Source organism: Malurus melanocephalus, unplaced genomic scaffold (genome assembly GCF_030028575.1).
Source record: "Malurus melanocephalus ecotype Western Australia unplaced genomic scaffold, MMel_1.1 scaffold_197, whole genome shotgun sequence".
NCBI classification, from domain to species: Eukaryota; Metazoa; Chordata; class Aves; order Passeriformes; family Maluridae; genus Malurus; species Malurus melanocephalus.
Genome location: NW_026623429.1, coordinates 67,755 through 92,407, shown reverse-complemented (window position 1 = coordinate 92,407; position 24,653 = coordinate 67,755). Strand labels below are relative to the sequence as shown.

General features: G+C 40.0%; 1 protein-coding gene across 1 annotated transcript in view; it reads right to left on the bottom strand.

Moving 5' to 3' along the window:
• The window catches only part of LOC130577840 (potassium voltage-gated channel subfamily KQT member 1-like), a 279,642-nt gene that overhangs the window by 223,065 nt on the left and 31,924 nt on the right, over positions 1 to 24,653 (bottom strand). Inside the window, exon 11 of the mRNA XM_057373452.1 lies at positions 18,785 to 18,899. Within this exon, the coding sequence (XP_057229435.1) occupies positions 18,785 to 18,899 (115 nt within the window). The remainder of the gene's footprint in view (positions 1 to 18,784; positions 18,900 to 24,653) is intronic.

Below are 24,653 nucleotides of genomic sequence, written 5' to 3'. Positions count from 1 at the left end.
TTCCCAGCTGGGACAGGATCCTGCTGGCCCTGCAGCTGCAGCTCCTCCTCCCTGCTGCTGGCACTGGGAGCAACTGGAAAAACAGGAACGGCCACAGTGCAGCTGAGCTGTGCCCAACAGGGCTGATCTTTGGCACTGCAGCAGTGGGAAGGATCTGAAAACTCTGCTCCGTGCTGCCTACGTTTGTAGAAGTATTGGCAGATTGCAGCAGAGAAAAGAAAAGGGGGAAAAAAAGAGTAAATGCTGTCCACATTTCACATCACTGCAGCACCCTCAAGGATTCGGGACTGTTGTTTTTATAAATGCATTTTGAATTTCCCGCAGGAACTATTGAAGGAATGGGAAGGGCCACGTGGAAAGAAAAGAATTGCTCTTCAATTGGTCTGGCCCTGCCTGGCAGGAACGTTACTGAAGGACAAACAGGGACCAGGACAGKGCAGAGATGACATTGCACAGGTCCAGGTACTTTTACTGCAACAATTTTAGACTGATTTACACACAGAAGGAAGAGATACAGACCTGCTTTGGGGAATCAGAAAGGAAACTGCCTTATAATTATTTTTTTTTTTACACTGCTGCATGGCTGTTTGCTCATAGCAAGTGAAAAAGATGGAGAAAAATAGAAAGGAACACAAAAAATATTGTGCATGGGGAATAAATATGGCCCTATATCACAGTCTCTGTGAGCTGGGAAAGCCAGGAGCACTTCCAGTCCTTTGCTGGGTGAACTMTACAGGACACATCCCCTCTTCTGTGCAAAATGGAATGGCCTCAGCAGTCTTTTCTGTTATTGATAAGGAAAAACAAAGCAAAACAAAAAAACAACAACCAAACACCCCCGCCTGCCTCCCCCAATGTTCCTCCCCACCMCCCAAAATTCATTTATTCATTTGAGTTTCATGAGAGCAGTGGCTGTAAACTTCCTGGCAGCATCTCACTGAACAGTCTTGGCAGCTGCTTATGGTGGTGTGGCTCTACCTGCTCAAGGTGAACTAAAATAAGCATTTGCTTTTTGCACAATTTTTCTGTTTTCTTCACCAACAGATMTCAAAACACTTTACGAAGGAGCCTCTAAAGGAAGTAACATCACCCGAGTCTTCACATGCTTGGGCTAAACAAAAAAAAAACAGTGTCAAAGTCAGGAAAAGAACCCAGAAACTGAGAGTCCTTTTTTTGTATTCTAACCAGGAAAGGAAATATTTTTCAAATAGAAAATKAACCTGACTTTTTCCCTACTCGCCTTTAGAAAACAAGGCAGTAAAACAAGCTTGTGTTTAGCCAGGGCAACTTTTAACTGCTCCAAGTCGGTTTTACAGCAGGATTTGCTATCTGCAACAGATCCATAAAAAGATAAAACTCTAAAAATCATGGCCTGYATTGCTTTTATTGTTTGTTGAATTTTAAATGCTGTATCTGTATCCACAACAGAAGAAGTGAAAAAAGATTGAAATTCAGACAGGTGAAGAGAATTCCTACCTACTACCTAKATAGAGTAGGAGACATTAGCAATAAAGACAAGAGAGAAATACAGAAAATACACACTCCAGAATCACAACCTTCCCTTCCCCCACTCCTTTTTTTCCTGCTAGAGACCTTTTATCAGTWTGTACAAAATTGTCCAAAATTAGTTGGTTTATTGAGTAATATYGTAACAGTTTGAATTATCAAAGGATGTGAAAAATCACCAAAACAAACACATCCAGTCTGCTAATTTTACTCACAGTTTCTGAAGTGACATAATGCAGCTTCTTTTTAAAGCTTTCTTGGAAAAACARCAATTTCCTGTGTTTATTTTGTCTTCTTATTTCAGAAAAATCTYGCTGATTTGTGGCAGCAGACATGATGCACACGATAGAAAGTATTTCACCAGCAAGAGATTTCTGCTGATGTGATCAATAGAGAAATAGAACCCTTTGAGTAYCAGTGCCTTCATAGATTTTTAAAGTAATTTACCATGGGCCTTTCAAATGATTGTCATTCATGATTTCTAAAAAAGAATAATCTCAATGTGTAATTGCCAGRACCATTATATATCAACTTCTGATCGATTTTATGCCTTAAAGTCTGCCTTAAACTTGATGTATTTTATTCCGGTGAGCAGAATGGAAACTCATCTGGTATTTGTTATCTTGCAAGAACTGTGGTAATCTGTAGCAGGGCTTTTCTATGTTTTTAAATTACAGCAGCGGTGAGAATAGAACTTTTACGTGCTCATCCTACTGAAAAAAAAGGATTTAATGGGCAGCATTAAGCCAAGTGGACGAGACTGTAAGACATATTCRGTATGCTTTTTTACTGCTTTGACTTTAAGTCAAAATGCACATATTTAGAAACGAAAGAGTAATTTTTTAATTGGGCTTTTGGCTGAGGGGTACAGCCATCCTCTGGTAAAAAGACATTTTGGTGACAAATTTTAAATAAACTGCAACAATCAAGTTGGAAGCAAAGGTCACAGAAGGTATGGGGATGYAGATATTAAAACCCCCAYCAAGTTTGCTAAAAGCACAATTTTKTKGTGAAATATGGAAGGAGAGAAGAATAAYAGCCTCAGTACCAAGCTGTCCTCCCATAAGAATCATCCAAATAAACAAATACCCTAGAGCTGCATCACGAGCCACAGAATCACAGAATACCCTGAATTGGAAGGGACCCCTTGAGATTCTCTCTTTTCCTCTCTGTGGTGTGTAAACCCTCCCAATAGTGAGTGAAGATAACAGAGCAGCACCACTGCTCATGTTTGGTACACACACCTGGTTTCATGACAGAAGGAACACTCTCAGACACACCCACCATCCTACTTCTCTTTTCCCTACCTACACACTCACTGAATAGAGCCTTACTGAAAACCCTCACATTTCTGAACTCTTTTCCCAAAATTCACACAAGCTTGAAAGAAAAAGCACAACCAGGTAACTTAAAGAGGTAAGATGAATGCATAAAAGATGAATGCATAGAGTGCATTTGSCACTAGCAAAGAGATTCTGCCCACAACACTCCAATACCCACAAGAAACTTGACATTCAAAGCCCACATTCACCACCCAGAGCCTGGCAGGAAGGTGGGCTCAAATCCTAACAATGAATTCTTCAGGGAGGAAGGTTCTCCTCTGATACAAACACTGCTTATTCTAAAGCCTTCCAATGCCTATGGTTTGTGTGCTGGCTAAATATAGAGCATAATTCACTTCACAGATTGTTTGGCTCCCTGCTTTATGAACAGAACTGTAGCCAGCTCCTGACCATTTTTGCAGGGAAGTTCACTCTCCTCTTTCTGGAGAAAATGCAAGGAAGTCATGCCTAGAATTATTTGTTGCCATCGTGGGTCTACAGGGTCAAATTGTCTCCTGCACAAATTCTCTGTGGAAGTCTCTCCTGTTCCCACAGCTTTGTAGCCTCTCCTCAGAGAAGCAGCCCTGGGGAACACTCTGTTTCCACACAAAGGCAGCATATTCAGAATTAACTTCAATGCAAACTTTGCCATGAAAGCTTTACAAATCTTCAGACACCRATATATTCTGCAAAGCTGCACGCAAACACCTTGAGATCCCTTAAAATCCATCCCACCAGAATGCAGGGAAAATCCTATCCCCAGGAAAAAAATGAGCACAAAATACACACACACACACMCCCATACACAGGGACTTCAAACCAAAGCAACAATTTGAGCTTACACACAGACACAGGGAACTCCAGCAGACACAAACCGGTGCTGCTGGTGGTTGCATGTCTGGTGAAATGTGGGAGCTGGAGAGATTTGTACTTTAAAGAGAAGTTAACACTGCACATTGTTTTCTAATGGCTTCTGCTTCTACACTCATGCAATACCTCTGGTTTTAATACCAGCCAYCTGTACTGAACTCAAAATGTATCAAAGCTGCACATCCTTAAGATACAGATAAAAAATGAATTATGGAGCTGGTCASCAGCCCAGTGTCCTCTGTGTCTGTGACTAGGAAAACAGCCAAGCTATAACATTTTGGTTGCTGATGCCAAGAAGGAAACCATTTTCTACAGTCATATATAAAATATTAAATCAGATACCTTCAAAACACCTTTAAAAACTGGATGTGCCTTAATTGATACTTGCAAGGGTTAAAACAAAGAATAAGGAATCTGTTGCATTTCAGACTCCTATTTGCATGAACAGTGATTGTTCCTGCTGCAGGAACAGGGCAGAGGTGGGAGAAAGAGGAATTCCACCTTTGCAAAACCTATGGGCTCTAACTAAAAATAAACCCATCTCTCCCTTTTCCCTGAAAGCCTTTTCTGCTTTTGTTTGTTTGTTCTGGATTATATCAGTCTCTTTTTCATGCTGGTGAATCATGTCTCTGTCACAGCTGATTCCATTTATCTATCCTGGGAGAAAACAAAAGCTAAAAATAACCCTTTTGGGGTTTCTGCTGGGTTTTGCATGAGAAGGGACTGAATATGTTCATTCCAAGCTTGTGTGTCAAGGTTTGGCTTTATTTCTGCCAGGGTTGATTTAACCAGTACCATGCTAGAAAAAAAGAAAAAAAAAATACACAAAGCTTTTTGCTGTCCATAAAATTCCACGTTGGCTAAAATGTAGCAACATCTGTGGCAAATAAAAAAGAAAACTTTCTTACCATCCAAGTCAGTGCAAGAGTATTTTATGTGCAAGTGGGAGCTTCTTCCCAAAAGCAATTGCCATTTCTTGTCATGAATAACAATGAAATGCACAGGTTCTGTCAAGCTGGAGCATTTGTATCTAAAAGGCTTTTTTCTTCCTACTTTGAAAGATTTTAACTGTGTAAAAATAGTCATTAAATTTAGAATATCATCACAACCAATAATGAGACTCAAAGTGAAAGGCATTTGGTCTGGCCTAGGCTGGAAATCTTGCAGAACATTTCTTTCTGTGACCTCCAGCTGTCCTTTCTCCCATTTGTGTCAGACATACCTGAGTGTCTCACTGTGAACATGGGCCCAGGAGAAGCATTTCAGTGTCAGTGGATTATTCTGCAAAGGGCATGACCTAGGAAAGGCTGTGTTCTCCTACCCCACCTTACAGGAACTTGGTTACAGTGAAAACAAGGCACTTTACCTRTATCAGGTAACAGTYGGTGGCTATCTTGCTGTCAAAAGGAAAGGAAACATCAGCATGATTRAAAATATTTTTAAAAATAAAAAAWWAAAARKKKKRRWTTTWAAAWWMMWTTKGGGAATGCAGYAGAAAGATGTAACATTAAAAAATGGTGGAATACTTAAAATTAGTCTTATTTTCTTTTTCAAAACTTAACAACAATGCTGACTTTAACATACATGGTCACTTGCCAGGAGAAAGCARTTAAATTCTAAGGAGTCCACCAAGAAACACAGATTGCCTCGCACCAAAATGGTCCAGAGGTAAAAGATACATCTTTAGGAGTCATTAAAAGGTGGTATTTATTAAAAAAGAATGCCATGTTGAAGATTATACCTCAATCATGAAACTACTGAATGTTGCCAGATTTATTTCCCATCTTTTTCCAGATCTTTCAAAATATTCAGGCTGAAAGTTCCAGGCAATGGAGGGCAGCAAACCAAGGATAAAATGTGAGTCCTTAGGAAAAGGGCCCAGGGTGGGAGCGCCTCCAGAGTTTAACTGAGCCTGGATACAGTGGGGATGCAATGACACAGCTACACCAAAGTGTGCCTGTTCTGTCACCAGAGCAAAATTAATAGCAGAGGAAGAGGAAGAACCAAGTGTTACCTGGGAGACACAACAGTAGCAAAATGTTGATGGATTATATAATTTTATGAGCGTGCCCGAGTCACTTCTATACAGATTTAAAGTTGGTTAGCAAAGAAAAAAAAATATTACATGCAATTTTCCACACCATTTCTTCAGATATGTCTGCTTAGGGTGAAGAAAAGAATTGCTGTTGCATCACTGAATAAAGAGGCAAARTATGACCTTAGTGACTTTCTCCTTATGATTCAGCTGCAAGACTGCTCCACAAACCTACTCTGCAAAATCTGTGAACAGCTACTGAAAACAGGAAATACTCAGTTTTCCTTCCAAAGGCCTGGTTAAGTTAGAAAGGCTGTTACTCAGAAGTTTTCTTTCAAAATAATCGTTGCTGATCTGCAGGTTCTTTGTGCTTAATGTGGCACTATTTTCCTGCCATTTTTCAGCATGTACCCATATTTCAGCTGGAAACTTTCACAGAAGCTCTGTGGAGGAGCTGTAGAGGAGCCCATCCAGAATTTAGAAATCTGGATCAAACAGCAAGTTCTGCCACAGTCATCACATCAGAAGCACAACTCTCCCATACTAACATTGTGTTCAGTTTCCAAAATTAAAAATGTCTCTGTGCACTTACACACACAAATTCTATTTAGCAGCAAAAATAAAGCCTGACACAGCAAAGCATCTCCATGCCAACAATTCTCTGCAGATTTGGGAAGTGCACAATGCAATCAGTAAATACTTAATTTGCCCCTCTTGCCAGAAGAAACAGAATTTTCCTCTGTTGGTGGTCGTAGACAATGCAATATGAAAAAAAAAAAATAAATAAATCCCATGTCCTTTTTCATCCTTGGCAAATGACACAGGTGGGACTGGAGAATTTACTATTGCTGRGGTAGAGTAGGAAGTACAGGAACAGAAGAAGAGTTTTTATTTCTACCTGACCTCTAAAAATACCCATTTAGTGCATGAGTAATGGGTTCTTCTTCCACTCCTGAAATCATCAGCATCCCAAAAAYGAGTGCCTGTCATCCTGCAGCCTCTATCCCAGAGGGAAGAGCTGGCACAAGGAAGCAGTAACGGGGCCAGTCCAAGTGGCTGTGAAAAAGTGGGAAACTGCCCAGACCTTTTGAGATCCAAAAAAACTGCAGCAAAGCAAAACTCCATCTTAAAGCTGTGTCGAGAATAAAAAGGAAATCAAGAAGAAAGTTAATCCTTTCTGAGGCAGCACTGAAGTTGTCATGGAAAAAAACAGCTCTGTCACTACTGCTTGAAAGGAGAGGTGTGGGGAAAGAGGAATATTTTAAGACTAATAAAAATGTGGATTACTCCTTGTCAGTRCATTGGTGAATGGTCTTCTCACTAAGCCCTGCCCCTCCTGCTGCACACATCCTACCCTTAGGCTGGCTCCTTGTCCAGTCAATCCTGGCACATCCCTGTTTCTTCACTGTCTTTGAACTGTGTTTCCATTTTGGCCAAATGTTTGATTTAACACTGTGCAATGGCACTTTTTCATTCTGATTTTTCCTCCTGAAAAGCCCCCAGCTGGTGAATTTATCAAAAGCTCTTGTTCTCRAGTACAGATAAATCTGACACAGGACACTGAATGTATTATTTTGTTCCTTCTTTGCCACTCCTGGGATGGATATAAAGGTATTTCCCTCAAAGTGTGCACTGTACATAAACATCTGCYGATATTGGAGTGAAAATCCATCAAGATGCTTTGGGTACATGCTTCAAATACAACTGCTTGTTTTCACATTCCTATTGTGAAACAGAACTTTATAAATAAGGAACAGGAAACCCTCTCAGGCTGAAKTTCACAGCTTTAGTGTGTCATCTCAGCAGCATCCATGAATCAGTGTGTTGTCACCCTGCTACAGACAGCCAAACAGGAGCCTGACCATTAAGGTGTCCATACATTAAGTGAAAGAAGAGGGCCAAGAGGTTTAAAAATTAAAATTGAGTAGCTCCATAAAATTTGAAAGCCCATATATAAAAAATTCTGTCCTGATGATATGCTCAGAWTAAGTAATTATCCCAAGGTAATTAAGGATTTCTTTTTAACTTTAATACTCTCAGCCACTTCTGCGAGGTCTTTTGAAGGTATTTAACCAGATAAGTGATCTGTGTAATATCTAGTGCTGAGAAAAGGGGAAAAGTGGAAGTAGAGAGGCAGCAGGGCAGAGGGAAGAGCCAGACAAACCTTTTGGAGGCAGCACAGCCTTAGAACACTTCAAATTGGTTGTGAAACCACAACCCTGAGAGTAAGAAAYGGGATTTCTGTAATCCATCAGTGAGAGAGAAAGGAGATGGTGAAACAAAATGAATCATTTGGTGAGAGGGATCTGCTCTCAGCTTTGAGAGAGTMTTGATGGCAGGTTGTTGGTTTAAATATTGCTTCTACTCTTTGATGTGACATTTTTTAAAACAACTACATCAAAAGTCCAACTATTTGCTGCCCTAAGTTACTCAAGAGCTTTTGGAGACTCCCCAGCTAGACAGGTCTTTTACTGATAGGAACCAGTTTTCTTGAGCCACACCTTCCACAAAACTAGACCTAGAGAAAGTGTCATGTATCAGTTTTTCTTGTGCAGGATAAAAGAGAAATGAAAAGGCTCCTTCTGATTCATCCTTCTCATGGGAATTTTGCAAGAAAACTGTGTGAGTTCAAAAAACCCCAACGAACAACCCCCACCAAAAAAAAAAAGAAAAGAAAAAAGAAAAGAAAAAAGAAAAGGGCTCATCTCTGTGGCTTTTTATTATTCTTTTTCCAAAGAGGCCTAACTTCCAATTGTCTTTACTATAAGTCATCTGTAATTACATTCCCTACTCCTTTTGTTTGTTGAAACTCAATACAATTTTCCTAAAAAAACCCTCTTTTGTTACCACCTATTATTCAGCTGATTTTTAACAGGCCATTTTACTCCCTCCTCTATTTCCATTTTAGTCCCCTTGCATCCCCTTGTTTCTTATTTCARTTCTAAAARACAAAAGCAGAAGTTACACTGACCTGTGTTTTATTTCAACGGTTATCACTGTTAAATAAAAATTCCATAGGAAGAGGAAGCTTCTGCTCCRAAGGCAGTGTGTTATTGTTGTACTTCAGAAAGTATTTGACACGATCATAGAAGGCATAAACATTTGACATGATCATAACTTGGGCATAAGTAGAGAAGAAACATTAACCCTTGTGACAGGCTTGCAAGAATTGCCATTCTCYCTTTAGCATGTGAAGGTAGGTTCATAGTAAAGCTAAGATTCTCACTAATTAGCTCAGGTTTTTTCATCAAGGAACTCAAAGAAGCAAAGCAAAGATACAGAATGCCTATGAGAGCATTTCAACAGGAAAAGGAAAACAGCACAAAACYCCCCAGAAACTACAGTTTCCAGTCAGGTGGCCCTACGTTCCTTCAGCTCACAAACTCCACATCTCGTTTTTGCTGGCAAATCAACAACCCCAAAACAATCATACAAACCCCAAAAGTGTTTCTCATTTGTGATTTGGACTTTGTGGCTGTGTCTGAACAAAAGGATGTTCTCCCTCATGCTGTGCAGTGTTCCCAATCCCACACAGCCCTCAGACCGTGCCTAACAGTGACTGCTCCCAGACTGAGCCCAGACTGACTGCTCTCAGCCCCTGAGCTCAAGCTCCTGTGTAAACACCAGAATCTACAGCCCATGGAATCATTGGGTGTGAGAACCCACGGAGAAAGTTAACCCACTGCACTTGGAGAATGAGCCAAATGTCCCATGTCACAAAGCTCCTCAGACTCCTCTTGCCTCCATGCACTTCCACTGCTGGCATCAGCAGCACCACTGCACATTTCACCTGGCAAAAAAAAATAAAACCCTGTAGATTTCACAAGTTGGGTGTTAGCCCAAAACAGGCCAGCTGTGTTTAAACAAAAGAGCTCAAATGAGAGCTAACAGTGGAAACCAAAAGACCCTGCACTTAAATTGCTTCCTTCACTCTCCTAAACCCCACTAAACTAAGGTAGTTTAAAACAGGTTGATAAGGAAGCCATGGTCAAAAGCGGGAGGAATATTTCTTCAATCAAGATGAGGTCACCCATCTGAATTGTCAGACAATTCTGCACTATTGATTTGCTGCCCAAACARGAATACTGAAACCAAAGAACAGGCTGAAACCCACTGCCCAGGGAGAAGTACAGCCATTCACCAATTTTGACACTGATAATTACCTTGCTCAGACAGTGCTGGGAGTAAAAAGCCACAGAGATGAGAAACAGTGAGGGGAATGGTGATGTCATGAATAGAGAGTTCTATAATGAGCTCATGCCCCTTCTATTTATGAAAGAGATAAGCACTTTCTGAACAAGGGACAGGCAAAGATAAGATTAAATAACCTCCAGCTCTTCATTAGCTCATSCATTAAAGCATCACAATGCTGAAACCTGAGATTTTGGAAATGTTCATTATTAGTGCTCAGACAACKGAAAAGAGAGGACATCTGCATGAAACTATTTTTTTTCTCAAGTGCTGTAACTTTGTTGTGTGACACTTGTCTGAGATAAATACTGAATAGATAAAGTAAGGGCATATATTTTGGGTTTGTATTTCCTATTTTGTTGCAGAGGCCTGAGATACAGGCTGTGGCAAAATCTTTAATCCAAACATCACAAGTAAGGGTCATGTTTTGAGCACTAGAGGACTCAGAAAGCTTTACAACATGCTTATGAAAATACCAAAACCATTTTTAAAAAGTTTTAAATTCATCTGTGGGATACTTGTTTCTTGCATCAATTAAGCCAGCTGGTAAAATCTACTAAATTGTGGCTAGGTGTTTATCTRCTGAAGGGGAAGAAATCTGCCCTTGTGAACAAACACTGCAATTTTATTTTACCCTAGGCCACCCASGGTGTGTTTACTCATCACACACACAGACTTGCTGTAAAATAAGCAGGAGGATAATTCTGCCTTAATTTTCAGGGTTTAATACAATGCATGAGTGATAAAATTAAATTTAAACTTCAAGTAAATACGCAGGGCTTCAAGCTCATCTGTTGGTTACAAGCTTTCACGACTGGGCAAACAAACAACAAAGCAATCTAAAAAGGTGTAATGTAGTATCACAGAAAAGAGAGAGCTCTGTAAACCCCAGAAATCCAATAGCTCCCGACATGGTTATAGCTGTGACCTACATGGTTCTGTCTCTAAAGCCGGGTTTAATCACCTCCATCCCGGCCTGAGTGGAGCTTTGAGGGCACTGGGATACCCCCTTCACCCGGTTATCGATTACATCCAGCAGGGAGCTGCTGGTGGAGATGTGYTGGTAACAAAAGATAAAGATTGCTCTTCAAGTTTTCCAGATGTTGGACACTCTTCCTGGGAAAAYTGTAAGGCCATCTGAGGACACAAACTCAGATTCTTGACCAGCTGGAGGCAAAACTCAGAACTTGAATATTGAAATAGGGGTCAGAGCTCAATCAAGGCTCCTCAGCACAGTGAGCAAAGCCCCATTTCTTTGTCCAGGGCTTTTGTCAGACATGCACACATCCACTGCTCCCACCCCACAAAGAGGAGGAAAAGCGCAGGATTGCTGATAGGATGGGGTGATTTTGGGTGATGAAAGGAGCTGAGAGGAGCCCAAGKAAGCTCTGAAGTCACCAGCGAGATGTGCAGGGGAGCTCCGAGTGAGAGCCCTTCATCCACATAGTGCTGCTTTCCCTGCCTCCATTCCCCCATCCTTTCAGGCACAAGTTCCCCAGCTCCTGCCCATCTCTCTCCCACAAAGGACAGACCCTGCCCTCACCACTTCACCCTGCACTCATCAATCCCCCACCCTAAGGAACTGACACTATTCCTTCATCTCAGGGCAAAAAGGGACAAGCAGGAGAAGGCAGAACAGGTTCAACCCATTCCTGCTGCTGAGGCAAAGTTTGGCACTRAGCAATTCTCCCTCACTGACACAGCAGAGCTCTTGAGAAAGAGCAGGGGTAATTAGCTTCATAAATTGTATCTTATTTTACTTAGAGCTGACCTTGGGTTTCCCTGCAAGAGGGGACTGACAAAGGGCTTGAAGTCAAAGCCCTCAAGGTACCACAGCCCTTCCTTGGCTAGCAAGTTCCCCTTGCCCTGTGTTTGTTAAACACTAACAGACTTGTTTTCTAAATTAAAATTTAATCAGAGCTTGGCAGGTGGATGACATAAAACTGATGCAAGCCTTTCACAAGGTTACACAGAAAAGATTAGGCACACCAATAAAATTGAAACTTTTCTTACATTGAAAAAGAAACGAACCAACGACAATTTTTTGTCAAAATGAGAATGCATGTGGACTTCCACAAATAAAAAAAATTCAGAGACAAAGTATAAAATTTACAGCAGGCACAGTCTAGAAGGAGTAAATAAAGAACTAAAGGAAGGAAGAGTACATGCTTTATTTATCTGAAATGCCTGGTAAATGCTGCAAGTTCCACACACTTCAGATGAGAAGCATTTTTTTTTTAAATAACAAATAGCTAAGCAAGCACAGGAACACATGGAAAACAGTTTATATTATTGGGTGTGGATTACTGCAGAGAGAAGTAACAGAGCCCACTGAAGGGGATCCTTCAGTGGGAAGTGYAGAATAAGAGGAATAAGCAGAAGCACAGCTTCATTAGCTCCTGGAGCTTTTTATTTTCATACTAATGAGCACCATACATACTGCAGACAGCTGATTACATAAAAAAAAAAAGACCATCAAGATTATCTACTCTTGCCAGTCCCCAGCTGTAGGCAGCCTGGCTGACTGAAGCAGGGGAGATAAGTATCAGTGAGTTATGAAAAATGCCATTACAGCAGGCCAGGAGCAAACAGGCAGAGCACTGGGAGGAACAGAGCTCAATATAGCGTGCAATGACTGTAAGCTTCAGTGCCCACATACTAAGCTTTCTGTACTGTAATGGTCTGATAAATTCATTTTGACCCAGAGACCAGAGATAAATTGTCTTAGCAATACAAACAAACAGCTAAGCAATTAGGGCAAAGTTTTTTGAGAAAGTGGTGATAACATCTAGAAGCATTGTTGGGTGAGGGGGAAAAGCAGCCCTGGAGATAGGGGGTTTAATCTGGAGTAAAAGAGAGAGTATAATTGCTTCTCCAAATTGCAGAGCACAAAAAGAAAAAGCAGACAAGCAACTGGCACTGGTATTTGTCTGGCATCTATTTCAGTGTATCCAACCTGAAAAGTAACTTTCATTGTCCCATTTGGAGTTCATTAAGTTTGACCTATAAAAAGATTTTACGTGTGCAGCTGCGAAAGTGTCAGAGCTGAGAAATCCATGAGGAACCATCAGGATTTATGGAATTACCATTATTTCAATTTCATGAAAGYAATTCATTAAAATAAAGTTTTCAAGTACAGGGATTAATGCAGTAGTCAAATGACCAAAGCAACAATTTCAGCTGTCAGTTTTTGCCTATTTAGGCATGGACACATCTTAGTTGCAAAGCAGAACATTGGCTGCAACAATTCTAATTTGTCCCAGTAGAGAAATGGGATTAATTAGTATTCAACCCAAAATGTGTGTTGATTTATCAATCAGTATTTGGGCATTGCTTTGAATCTACATTATTAAATATGGTGTGTGTGTTTATATATATATACAAGTAAAATATCAGGTCTAGAGTACATTCTTTCRGTTTTGCCTGGGCTAGCAAATAAAATAGCCAGGAGAAGACATAAGATRTCCTCTAAAATTAATACTAACCTCTGCTGTGAATATCTTGTACACGATAAAGAGAGTTTTAGCAGTGATGCCTGCTCATGGCAAAGTATCTCAATTTAATTTTARATGAAAAGAAATATAGAAGAGATACATTCACATTGTACTTTTRCTGCAGCTGAATAACCAGTGCTCTCAGTGTTCACTGAAGAATGAGAATTGGTATTGTTTATAAACACGCTGTAAGATATAAAAAGGCATTTTTTTAACGAAAGAACTTTTTTTTCCTTGAAAGATATTTTCTTTGAAGTGTATTTTAGGAAAAAAATAAAAATATCAGTAAGACACAAACATTCATGAGAGGTATTTTTGGAGCTGCCCTAAACAAACCACAGCCCTAAGTCCATCCCGAAGAGCAGAAGCAGCTCCAATAACTCAGAATGTCATGTGAATTCCAGTATCATTTAATGCACTGAAAGCAAGCGTGGCGTGCTTCATTGTGTACTATGCTGCACTACACAAAAGTCTGTAAAAGCCACCTGAATGAAATGAACAATTATTTCTGTTTCAATAAGGAAAGGCACTTGACCAGTGAATACAGAATAAAGTCTTAATMTGTACAGATTAGCAAATAAGGCAAGACTGCAGCACCCCTTGATAAACACCAAATTAACACTTAAAAATAGAAAAAATATCTTTCTTCTTTTACCTTAGAGTAAGTAGACAATCTGCCTGCTTTCTGGGTAGAAATATAGTCATAACTCCAAATTGTTTGTTTTATGAAACATCATAATGAAATGATGCCATTTTAACTTATAATCAATATATTACTGTTCAGGTTATTTTGAAAGTTTCAAAGTAGATTTTTATAATTTTTTTATTATGAAATACAAAAGAAATCACCCCTAAATAGCACTTTCTAACTACACAACTGTTCCTGACATCTGTAATAAAATTTTATTTCCTATCTCTTCTTGTCCTCAAATCCACCCATCACAACTTGTCAATTAACCACACTGAGCTCTCTTAACTTTCACTTCCAGTTTTTTCTATTTTTTTCCTGCTTGCTGCTGCCCCAGCAATATGTAGGAGCACGATGTTAGACAGGCACATCAGCTCTTCAGAAGGCTGTGGGGATTAGAAGTGGCTCTCTCAAGTGGAAGGCAGGATTCTGCCTTGCAAGGCTGCTCTCTGTGCCCAGGACAGCAGGGTGACACTCAGATATTATTACAGTAAAATTAAACCTCCCTGCCTGAGAAAGAATGATAGATTTTTATCTCAGCTCTCTCCTCCACAAGTCCTAGCAAACAACAATGGTGTCTTCATGCCTTTGAGCTTCTCTCCATTGTTTTTTGACCCCCTTGCTATGCAAGGATAGGCTTTTGGCTGGCAGGAGAGAGGGGCTGCCTTGGTCACAGGAGCAGTCAGGGAGCAGCCACAGAAGGGAAAAGGAAGAACTATCAGTACATGCAATTATCAGCATTATCAATTTCTAAAGTATTTTTGTGTTGAATGCTGCCAATACAAARCACAGCCTGTGGTTTATGGATGCAGCTCGACCACACCAGCAATGACCTGTACCTTTAGCTGCACACACCATGGATTCCTATGCCTGCTTCTCCTTTCCATCTCTGTATTTGACACAAACAGTGARCACAGCCAAGAGCCTGTGACCAGAATAGGCACAGGCATGGCTCAGCCACATCCAATTCAGGCGCACAGAAAAAGTGCTAAAGCCAAACATATTGCAAAACCACAAGATCGGGGGGAACAGAAAACATGTGCTTGGTTCTTTCTACACAAGGGACACAGTCACACTTCTCTGTGCAGTGCAGCCATCAGGCTTTCCCCACCAAGGCTTTTTATCCTCCCCTCCCCAAAAAACAAGCACCACACGGGGTTCACTTTTATTTTGCCTGACCTTGATAGGCGGGGGTGATCTGATCCCAAGGGTTGCACTGTCACCTTCAGCAATGAACACTTTCCCATTTTGCTTTTCCAAACTTTCATCCCAGGTGCACGTAGAGGCACTTACGATATTGCCACGTGGCAATTATAATTAAGTGAATTATAGCAATATTTAACTAAAAATGTTCACAAATTCTGACATCCAAACAAAGCATTTATAATGTGACTCTCCCTTCCCTGGCCTTTTCCTCACTCTACAAACAAGAGGTGCCAGAACAGCAGACCAGGAATTTAATCCAGCTCCTTGTACCCCTTTCTGCCTTTTTTTTTTGTTTTTTTTTTGCCTTTTTTCGCTTCTCTGACTTGCTAGTGAGACAAATAGCAATTTCTGTGTAAAGCAAAGCCACAAATGTGAGTCTTTAATTAGATCTGGTAACAGAAACATTCTTTGTAAACTATTTCTCACCCAAGACAGATATTTGCAGCCATATATCCCAGAGTTACCTCACCCTTGGTCATGAAAAAATTCTATTCACACTTTAAAATTCTGTGAAATGATTAGAAAATAAAAAGAAAAAAAAAATCAGTTATAGGATATGTATTGCAGAAGCTTCCGTTTCCAAAGTAATGTTTTATCTCACACTTTTGTGTCAGATCTGGAAAGATTGCTGCAGAGGTTTACATGGTAATATGCATTATTATGGTAAAATTCAGGTATATTTTGACAGCCTTCAGTGGGCTGTTACAATCTCCTGTTTTCCTTAGAAAGTATCACCACAACACCAAGCTGAGCCTCTSGGGCTCGGTGAAATTTCTCATTAAACTGATGTTTAAGTACGCTAGGGGTTTTCCTTAGTGTGGCAACTTGCCAATTTAACGTTGGGGAAATTCAGATGCAGATGAATTAAGTTTATAAATAAGCTTGCTGAAATGACAAATGGGATTTGGAAAGCTGGAACAGGAGTTTCTGTTTCTCCTGTGTTATAAGGCAGTGCCCTCCACTGGCCAAATGTCCTCACTTTAAAACAAAAGAGCAAAAATTCACTTCAACTCCAGAAAAAAAAACCCACCCCAAAATACCTCCAAAACCCCTCAGAATCAGTGTCAAATTCTTATGAAAGGTTATTGCATAATGGCACCAATTTGTACTAATGCCAGCCTTGCTTTCATATTACATGGCAATAAAAATACTTTGGGTGCTGAAGTAAATCCCAAGGCAGCCCTTTTAAAAGAGTTCCAAATTAGAAGTGACAAGACAAAAATGGGTAGTGCTAAAAAGTGTAATTTAACACAAGACCACACAGTGGTAAAAAAGCATAGAACCAGATTAGCAATTACTAGTGTCTGTTAAATTTTCACTATTTTGCCTTTTTTTTCTGTTCAGAAATGACAGATTCTCATGAAAATCCCCCTTTGAAGCAGTGAATAATKGCTTTGAGTGCCACGCTGAGGAGAAAACTAGTTGCATCAGTATAGTATATCTAATTGCATCAGTAATACCTGTATTAGATGCACATTAGAGTGTCAGTGAATAAGAGTCAAGAGCCAACAGACAATGAGAAACYGGGAAACAAGAGGGATATGTATTTATGCACTCCATTCATCTTATGGTGGGGTGCCCCAGGGACACTGTCTTAGTCATAAAAAATGTTAATTATGAGTTTGTAGTAGATTCAATCATCCCACACAAGATYACTATCTAATTACTGGATTATATTATGTATTATATTCAGTGTGATAGAGTTGCTGATGGGAAGGTGAACCATTTCTTTAACAAGATTAAAAGCAATAGGCTGTAGGAGGAAGTTTTAATAAAAACACAGAGATAAATGGAGCTGGCAGAGATAGACCAAAACCACAAACAGATTACATATATGCTTGGTGTTACAAGTTGCACACTTAGATTTTCAAGCAGAGACAAAGAAGGACAAAAAATATTCTTAAGACCCTGGTAAAACTTTCACTACTATGTACAAATAGTGGAAGGCTGAAAGTCAGATGATGGGCTTTTTTCAAGGGCTTAACAATAACCATTTTCTTTGAGCACATGCTAGGTCTTAAAGCTTACATTAGATCATTTTTAGCTTTTGTCCCATTCACTTTGTATAAAATTTCTGTGTTAGTGGTCAATGAAGAAAATGAATCATATTTCATCCCTGCCAATGATATGACAACCTACTTCCACCAGAAAAAACAAAGCACTGTTCCTAAACTTGTTCTTAAAGAGAAAAGCTAGATTCCAAGACTAACCATGAAGCATCCTCCTTTGAATACAAATTTGATTTTCCACCCCAGTAAGCAGCAGTGCTAAGGGCACTCTCCCAGTCTCTGCAGAGCCCAGCTCTGGTGAGGTGGGAAGCAGCTTTGGTCTGCTCTTCAGGCAGCCTGGAGGGAGCACAAACACCAACAGACAACAATAACCCAAATCCCTGTCTTCATTGAGCCTCAATCCTCACACAAGTCCTGCTCACCACTGAAGATTGACTTGGGATGCTCTTTTGGTATCAGGATTCACCAGTGAGGACATAGAGCAATTCAGTCACCYAATCTATCWTTTCCCTGCTCCTCAGGGTTCCTCTGATTGTTTAATAGCCACATTCTAATGCTGGGTTGTCCYGCTAATAATTTTGCAGGTGACATCWCCCTTGTACAATCTRGAGTCRGTTMTGTGCTATGAGATTGAAGCAAACACCCAGGGGATATGGGAACAGCAGATGTCAGGYTGCTCCCACCTTCAAGTCTCTGTTCTTCCATTGCTTTAAGACCCCCAAGTGGAGCAATGAGCCATTTCCACAGCCACAACACCCACATTACCACACACGAGTACAGCACGAGTACCTTGGTGCTTTCCAAAGCTCAGCACAGAATTGTGTCAGCTGGGATTGGGTGAAACCCATGGCTCCTAACACAGCTTGAGCTGCTGGGACAGAGCCTCAGAACGAAGAGCAATTGCTGGTGTCGCTCTCRGGCTGTGAGAAGCAGTTCAGCCCCACTGTCCCTGTGGGGAACAGGTGGAGTCTCASTGCCCTGGCAGCCTGTTCCTGCTGCAGTTCCAGTTCAGCTGTTSCCCGAGGGAACACACTGACCATGGCCATTGTGTGTGGATCTCACCTCCCAGTGCTGAGCTGCAGCACTGCCCTGCTCCCTGCCCAGGGAGCAGCTGACATTTACCTTTGTGTGACCTCAGGGAGCCACAAAATGCACACTTGACTGCAGTTGCTTAACCACACTGACATATAGAATTTCTAACTTTTGCTTTTCCTTACAGTGGAAAGAGGYTTAGACATCACAGCTTTAAACCACAGAGCTCTGAAAAACAAAAACAGGATGTCTGCCTCTAATGCTGGTGCTATGTATATTTTTCCAGACACTGTGCTCTCTGGGACCAGGCTGGTGTAATCTTTCAGTGCAGCCTATTGGCCAAATTTTCTCTTTCCTGATGGAAAGTTAGCTCTGACAGAAAATATTGCCATGCCATTTCTGAGATGAGTTAAGGATTGTTGCWCACTCACTGTGCCACGTCGGAGGCTGCTGGCAGTGGTGACTCCTCGGGTACCACGTCCATGTCATCGGTGAAGCTGTTGGCCCGTGACATGTCTTGGTTGTGCCCTTCCAAACGTCTTCTCTCTGCAAAATGATTCAAAGAAATCATAATACATTAGGGAGACAAATCAGCTTGGGATGCTGTGCAGCACATTAAAGAAACCATCCTAATACGAGACCCAACTTTGGGTTTAGTCAGAATCAGTAATGTCAGTGTTTAGAATGTACACCATACATCAAGTGAAAGCAGAAATCACAGCTCTGTGGCTCATCATATTTGGGTGGTGGAATTATGAGATTCCCCACTACTCTCAGAGCCACTTGACTCAATTCAAAGTATTTGTTTTGTGAAGTATTAAAGCCTTCACCAGAGAATACCTGTTCAATCCTTGTAACCCTGATAAACATTGTTCAATATTGATTTCCTTTTATGCTTTTATCACTCATTAATTCTACATATCTCTGCTATAAAATATTTACACATTAATAATGTTTTCTGGTCCCTAAATTAATGCTAATGGGAAATTCATGTAATACATTGTATTTTCTAAACATTTTCAGTGCTTAAAGTGGTTGTCAGAACTGTGAGCAGTTATCTTCTTATTCAAAACACTCTTTCTGGAACCAACTCAGTTTCTGATGGTAAGTCACTTTCCTTGAACCTCCAAAACTCCTTTAGACAGCAATGTTTAGTCATAAATCAAAATTCCCCAAAATCACACTAAATGGAACTTTTTTTTTTATGTCAAGAAGCTATAAGCTCCTGAGCAATAAAGCAATTCATAATAATCATTCATGATAGTACTTTTGCTGTGAGGAAACATGGAGCATTATAATACATTCAACACATGGCACTGATTTTTTCCAGAAATAAAACTCACAGTTGTAAGGCCCAGCTACTACATATGGTAGTTTGTAACAGCTGCAGCTCAAGCCAGAACAACTCTGTCTTCCCTCTCTATATTTATTTTYGTAAGATGTCCTTGTCCAAACTGACTTTATGGGAATTAATGCCCCACATTTGACKTTGCAAAGTATTAAGCAGGGGAGGCAAAGAAATATGAAGAGGAAAAAGAAGAGGAGCCATCCCTCCTGTCCATGTGTTACTACTCACAGTATGAAGAAGTTGTACCTGTTTCATCATAAAATATCTAATATTTTATGAGCAGGCAAAGTTGGAAGCAGCAAATTGAAAATACAGAATAATATCTACCCCAGTACAACAAATTCCAGTGAATGCCAGAGAGCCAGGGATCCCTGACACAGATCAAGAGATTAAATCAAACAGCAAAAAGAAAGCTGTTTCATATACGTCTTCTTTAAATTTCAGTGTCAGTTCCTAAAATGGTGAAATCATATAATAAACACATCCAAACACAATCCATTTTTAATAATGCTGCTTGGCTTTATCTACCCTTAGATTTCTTATCTTCATGACACTAACTTCTATCTTTGTATTGTGGGGAAAAAGCAAGCTGCCAAATGACAAAGGCAACAGAAAACACAACTGCACATGGTTCCCATTATCGTGGTCATTCCCAAACAGCCAATGCCTATCAACAGCAGGACAAAATAACAARGAAGATTTTGCACTATCTTCTTCTCAGATAAAGAARGGGGGAAAATGAAAAAGCAGGTCTCTGTTCCTTCAGTGCCACTGTCTCATYATCACTTTCAGCTCAGAAGCTGCTAAAACCCAATCTGTCCTGATGCCAGGCTGCACCACTCCATATCACCAATACATAGAAATAAAAAAAATSATTTCATTTCATGTGTAAGGCTGCACCTTGACAGAAAATGCCTGGCATAACTGTACTTCCTTATCCACAGGGATGAACTGCCTGTCACGTTTTGTCCACTTTCCTGTGGCAGGAACCTGAATCACCTCACTTAAAAATATCATATTTGTAAAGCCGCATAGAGGCAAACTGCTTTGGGCCCTAGACTGGGACATTGCCAAATCCTTACTTTCCTCAGAAAAATAAAGGAAAATTAACAGTTTATGAAAGCCCAGAGGCCTAGGAGTGTCTGACACCTGAACACCAGCCTGATTTTAAAAAACTTCTTCAACTTGCTTTAATTGTCATTCATCTCAGCAGGCAAATGGCATTCGACTCCTCTGAGGAGTCACATTGGAATAGTACAGCAAAACATAATTAGCATGGACTGAATAATTTCTTTATCAAAGTTATGCTTTAAGAGCTTTTCTTCATTACTCTGGGAAGCTACAGTAGTGTCAGGAGTGTACTCAGGAGTGTAGTCAGTACTACTCTAAATAAGATATTTTTATTTTCGCTTTATATTAAAGTGTTATAAAGCTGAGCACCTGAAACTGTGATTTTACATCCTTACTATGCACTCCAATGTAAACCATCGGCAAATGCCACATTCTCACATTGTTCCAGACACAACCCTGAGAGCTACAAGTGACCAGTAGAGTTTAAAAAGCCAAGCTTATTTCTTTACCTAATTTTAGGCAGCTAAATTTATTATCATTCTAGATGTGGTTGTTTCAAATTCGGGAGAATGTACAAGAATTTAATTTTGCCCCAAAAAAAACCCTGCAGAATCACACCAAAATTAATTAGGCAGTGGTTTGCTAGCAGAACAGAAATAAAAGAGCATCTGGGAAGATGAATTGAGGAATAAGAATAAATTTAAATTTGCTGCAGACACATTGCTAACTCCATGCAAAAAGTGCAGAGCACTCTTCCTGCTGTAGTTACAGGATGGGCTGCAAGTGTTTTAGATAAACTTCAACATCTGGTTTCCTGTGTATCTGATTTGAAACAATCAGCACTCCAAATGCACTAATGCTGCCTTTATTTGCTGTACATTCTTTTGTTTAGATAAGCCTGCAGGCCAAGTTACACGGTGTTACGCTCCCTGGAACTCAATCACTCATTACAGGGCTGATGGGACAGCATGGGGATGTAAATGAATACCAACACATTACTGAAAATCACAAGGGCATGTAGCACTGGAAAAAGGCATGTAGAGCTGCGAAACACGCAGAGAGAAAACAATTAAACATAACCATAAAGGCACATGAGGGTGTCTTATCTACCCAGCTGCCAGAACATCCTTTTCAGATGAAAAAAAAAAGAACAGAAAAAAGGCCCACAAACTACAAACCAAACAAAAAAAAAAACAACCCAACAAACTCCACACTTTTTCTGCAGCATCATAAATATGCCTACCTCAGAAGACATATTTCAAAATGATTTTTTTAAAATGCAGTATATTTGCCTAAAACATTGAGCAAAATATTTTGCATGGAATAGAGTGAGCAAGAGTCCATTCTGGTGAAGCTGCASAGTGTCTGGCACTCAGTGACAAGCAGGTTTGTTGACAGACTCTGAAAGTGCTCCGGGACCAATTGCACCAAGAGCTGCAAGGATCTCCTCATGCACAGATAGGATCTGTCAGAAGGGAACTGAAGATTGCTGGAGCCCAGCAGAGAAGTCCTGGGCTTTCTTCCTGAAAAAAATTACTGCCCTTTTTCTCTTATGAAAGCTGTTTCTTCTAAACGTACACAAAAAAAAGTAGACTTCCAAACTCATTTGGCATGGAGGGTATGAGTGGGTAAGGTCTGGCAGTGAGGCTGGAAAACACATTTTCCTCCTTGGCTGGGGAAGGGAAGCACCAGAGACACCCCCAGAGTGAACTGCACAGTAGGGAKATTAATGAATGGCTATTAATGAATGGCTATTAATGAATGGCTATTAATGRATGGCTATTAAACTGTGCCTCGTGGCAGCAGCATGAGGATTAGCACAGCAGGAAAACACAGCAGTGAGCTGCTTTTTATGSTCACCTGAGGCCAAACACTGCCACRGCTGCTCCAGGAGGGATGTGMCCAGGACACCTTTGGGAAAGCATCTAACCAAACCTGGYAATTCAAATTACTCCAGGAAAGAAAAGCTTTTCAATATTCTACAGCAAACGATTTTGACTCATTTCAATTTTGAAAAGCACTTCTTTATTCTCTTAAGACTTATTCTGTTTCTTTTGYTTATCTGACACAATCCTTGTGCCCACAAGTATTTTTAACATATTTTTGAGCTTGAAATACCATCTACACCTTGTGAATATGTTCAGAGATTAGCTCTCCAAAACCAAATTCAAGTCATCAATACTAATGCATTTAACTCTTTAAGGCTGGAAATACTTGACTGTTCATTCAGTTGAATACTTGACTGTTCATTCAGTTGTTCTGAAGAACAAAATATACAGAAATAACAGTGAAGAAAAATGAGAGAAAAATAGCTCACTGCTCACTTTTTTTTTTTTTTTTTTAAGGACAAGAACTTGACCCTAAAGTGAAACAATTAATAGTCAGTGAAATGTAATTTGGCAGCTTGTTAGCTCTGCAGGGACAGCTCTTAACACATACAAACTCTTAGAATTACACATAGGGAATGTATCATGTAATATAAATATATATAGTTACATTCCATTATGGGATTCAGAACTGCCATTATAGTAAAAGTGTTTATTTTAACAAGGAAGTACAGTTTTAGTGTGGCTATTAAGGAAAATAAACCAGCCTGAAAACATTTTCATTTTTTCATGACTGTTAATGGTCAAAGCATACAAACTGCAGYGACAGTAAAAATAGAAACATCTTCTGAATTGTTGTCAATGTTTTGACTCACAAGAACACAAAAGCCAATTACTGTAATTACAGTGAAATATGCCACAATTATTTGCTGGTCCTGTGCAGTTCTTGCCCTCCCACACTTGAATCCTTGTAGAACAATTTCYCTATTTACTACTGTTAATCACAAATTCAATACACACAACATTGTTACCAACCTGCCTGTTCCATACTGACCAGAAAAAAAAAAAAATCAGTATATTACAGTATATCTTAATAATAGAGGAAATMATTTCCATGTTTGTTCTCAAGCTCAAAACAAGTTCAACAGAATAATCTGTAGCTGTTGACTGCACTAAATTAAAACTATTCCTAACCAAAGCTGCAGCTGTTATTTCATACATTCCAGGTGGTAAAGAAAAAACACTTTATGGGAGTATTCCATACTTCAAATACATTTGCTCCAAATGCTTACTTGTYAAATCTTGAATGTGAGGGTATTTTAGGTAGGCCAGTAATTTAATTAAGAGTCTGAGTTATAGCTGTTAAAAAGGAAATTCAAAGCAGCCACTCTTATGTGTACCCAACACTATAAAAATTTTGACTGACAGATCTTCAGATGACAGAATTCAAACAGAAACATCTTAWAAGCACAACCCCACCCACCATGATATGTTATCTTCCTAGAAATGCTGCAAATTAACTGATCRCATTTTATTTAAAATTAAATGCATGGGGTTTTCAATTCTGCACTTCAGAGCTCCGTGGGGATGTGCCTTTACTAATGCCATGTCTCAGTTTAGAGACAATTTTAGGAGAAAATGCTCCGGAATGAACATTTCCTCGAAAAAAAATGGTTTTGGCCATCCCTTCCCACCAATACGAAATGAATTTTCTGGATGAAAGTGAAAAAAAAAAAAAAGTTTTTTTATAAACAAGGTACCTACATGGCACAGGAAAAAATTAATAACTGTTAGATATTGAACCTTCAGAACCCACATACTCACCAGCAGCAGAGCAAACCAACCAAAAATGGCAGGAGAACGGAAAAATGACGGAGCATGAGGCGGGAAGGAACAAAACGGCGCCTCTGCCTGAGGGAGGGAACCCATGGAGGAGCACGGGGGAGAAAAAACCGGACAGGAATCCCGGGAACCCCCAAAGTTGGTCTCCTCCTTGCTGCAGATGAAGCTGTGGTGGGTTTAGAGTCCTTTTTTTGGTTGGTTGAGCTCTTTTTT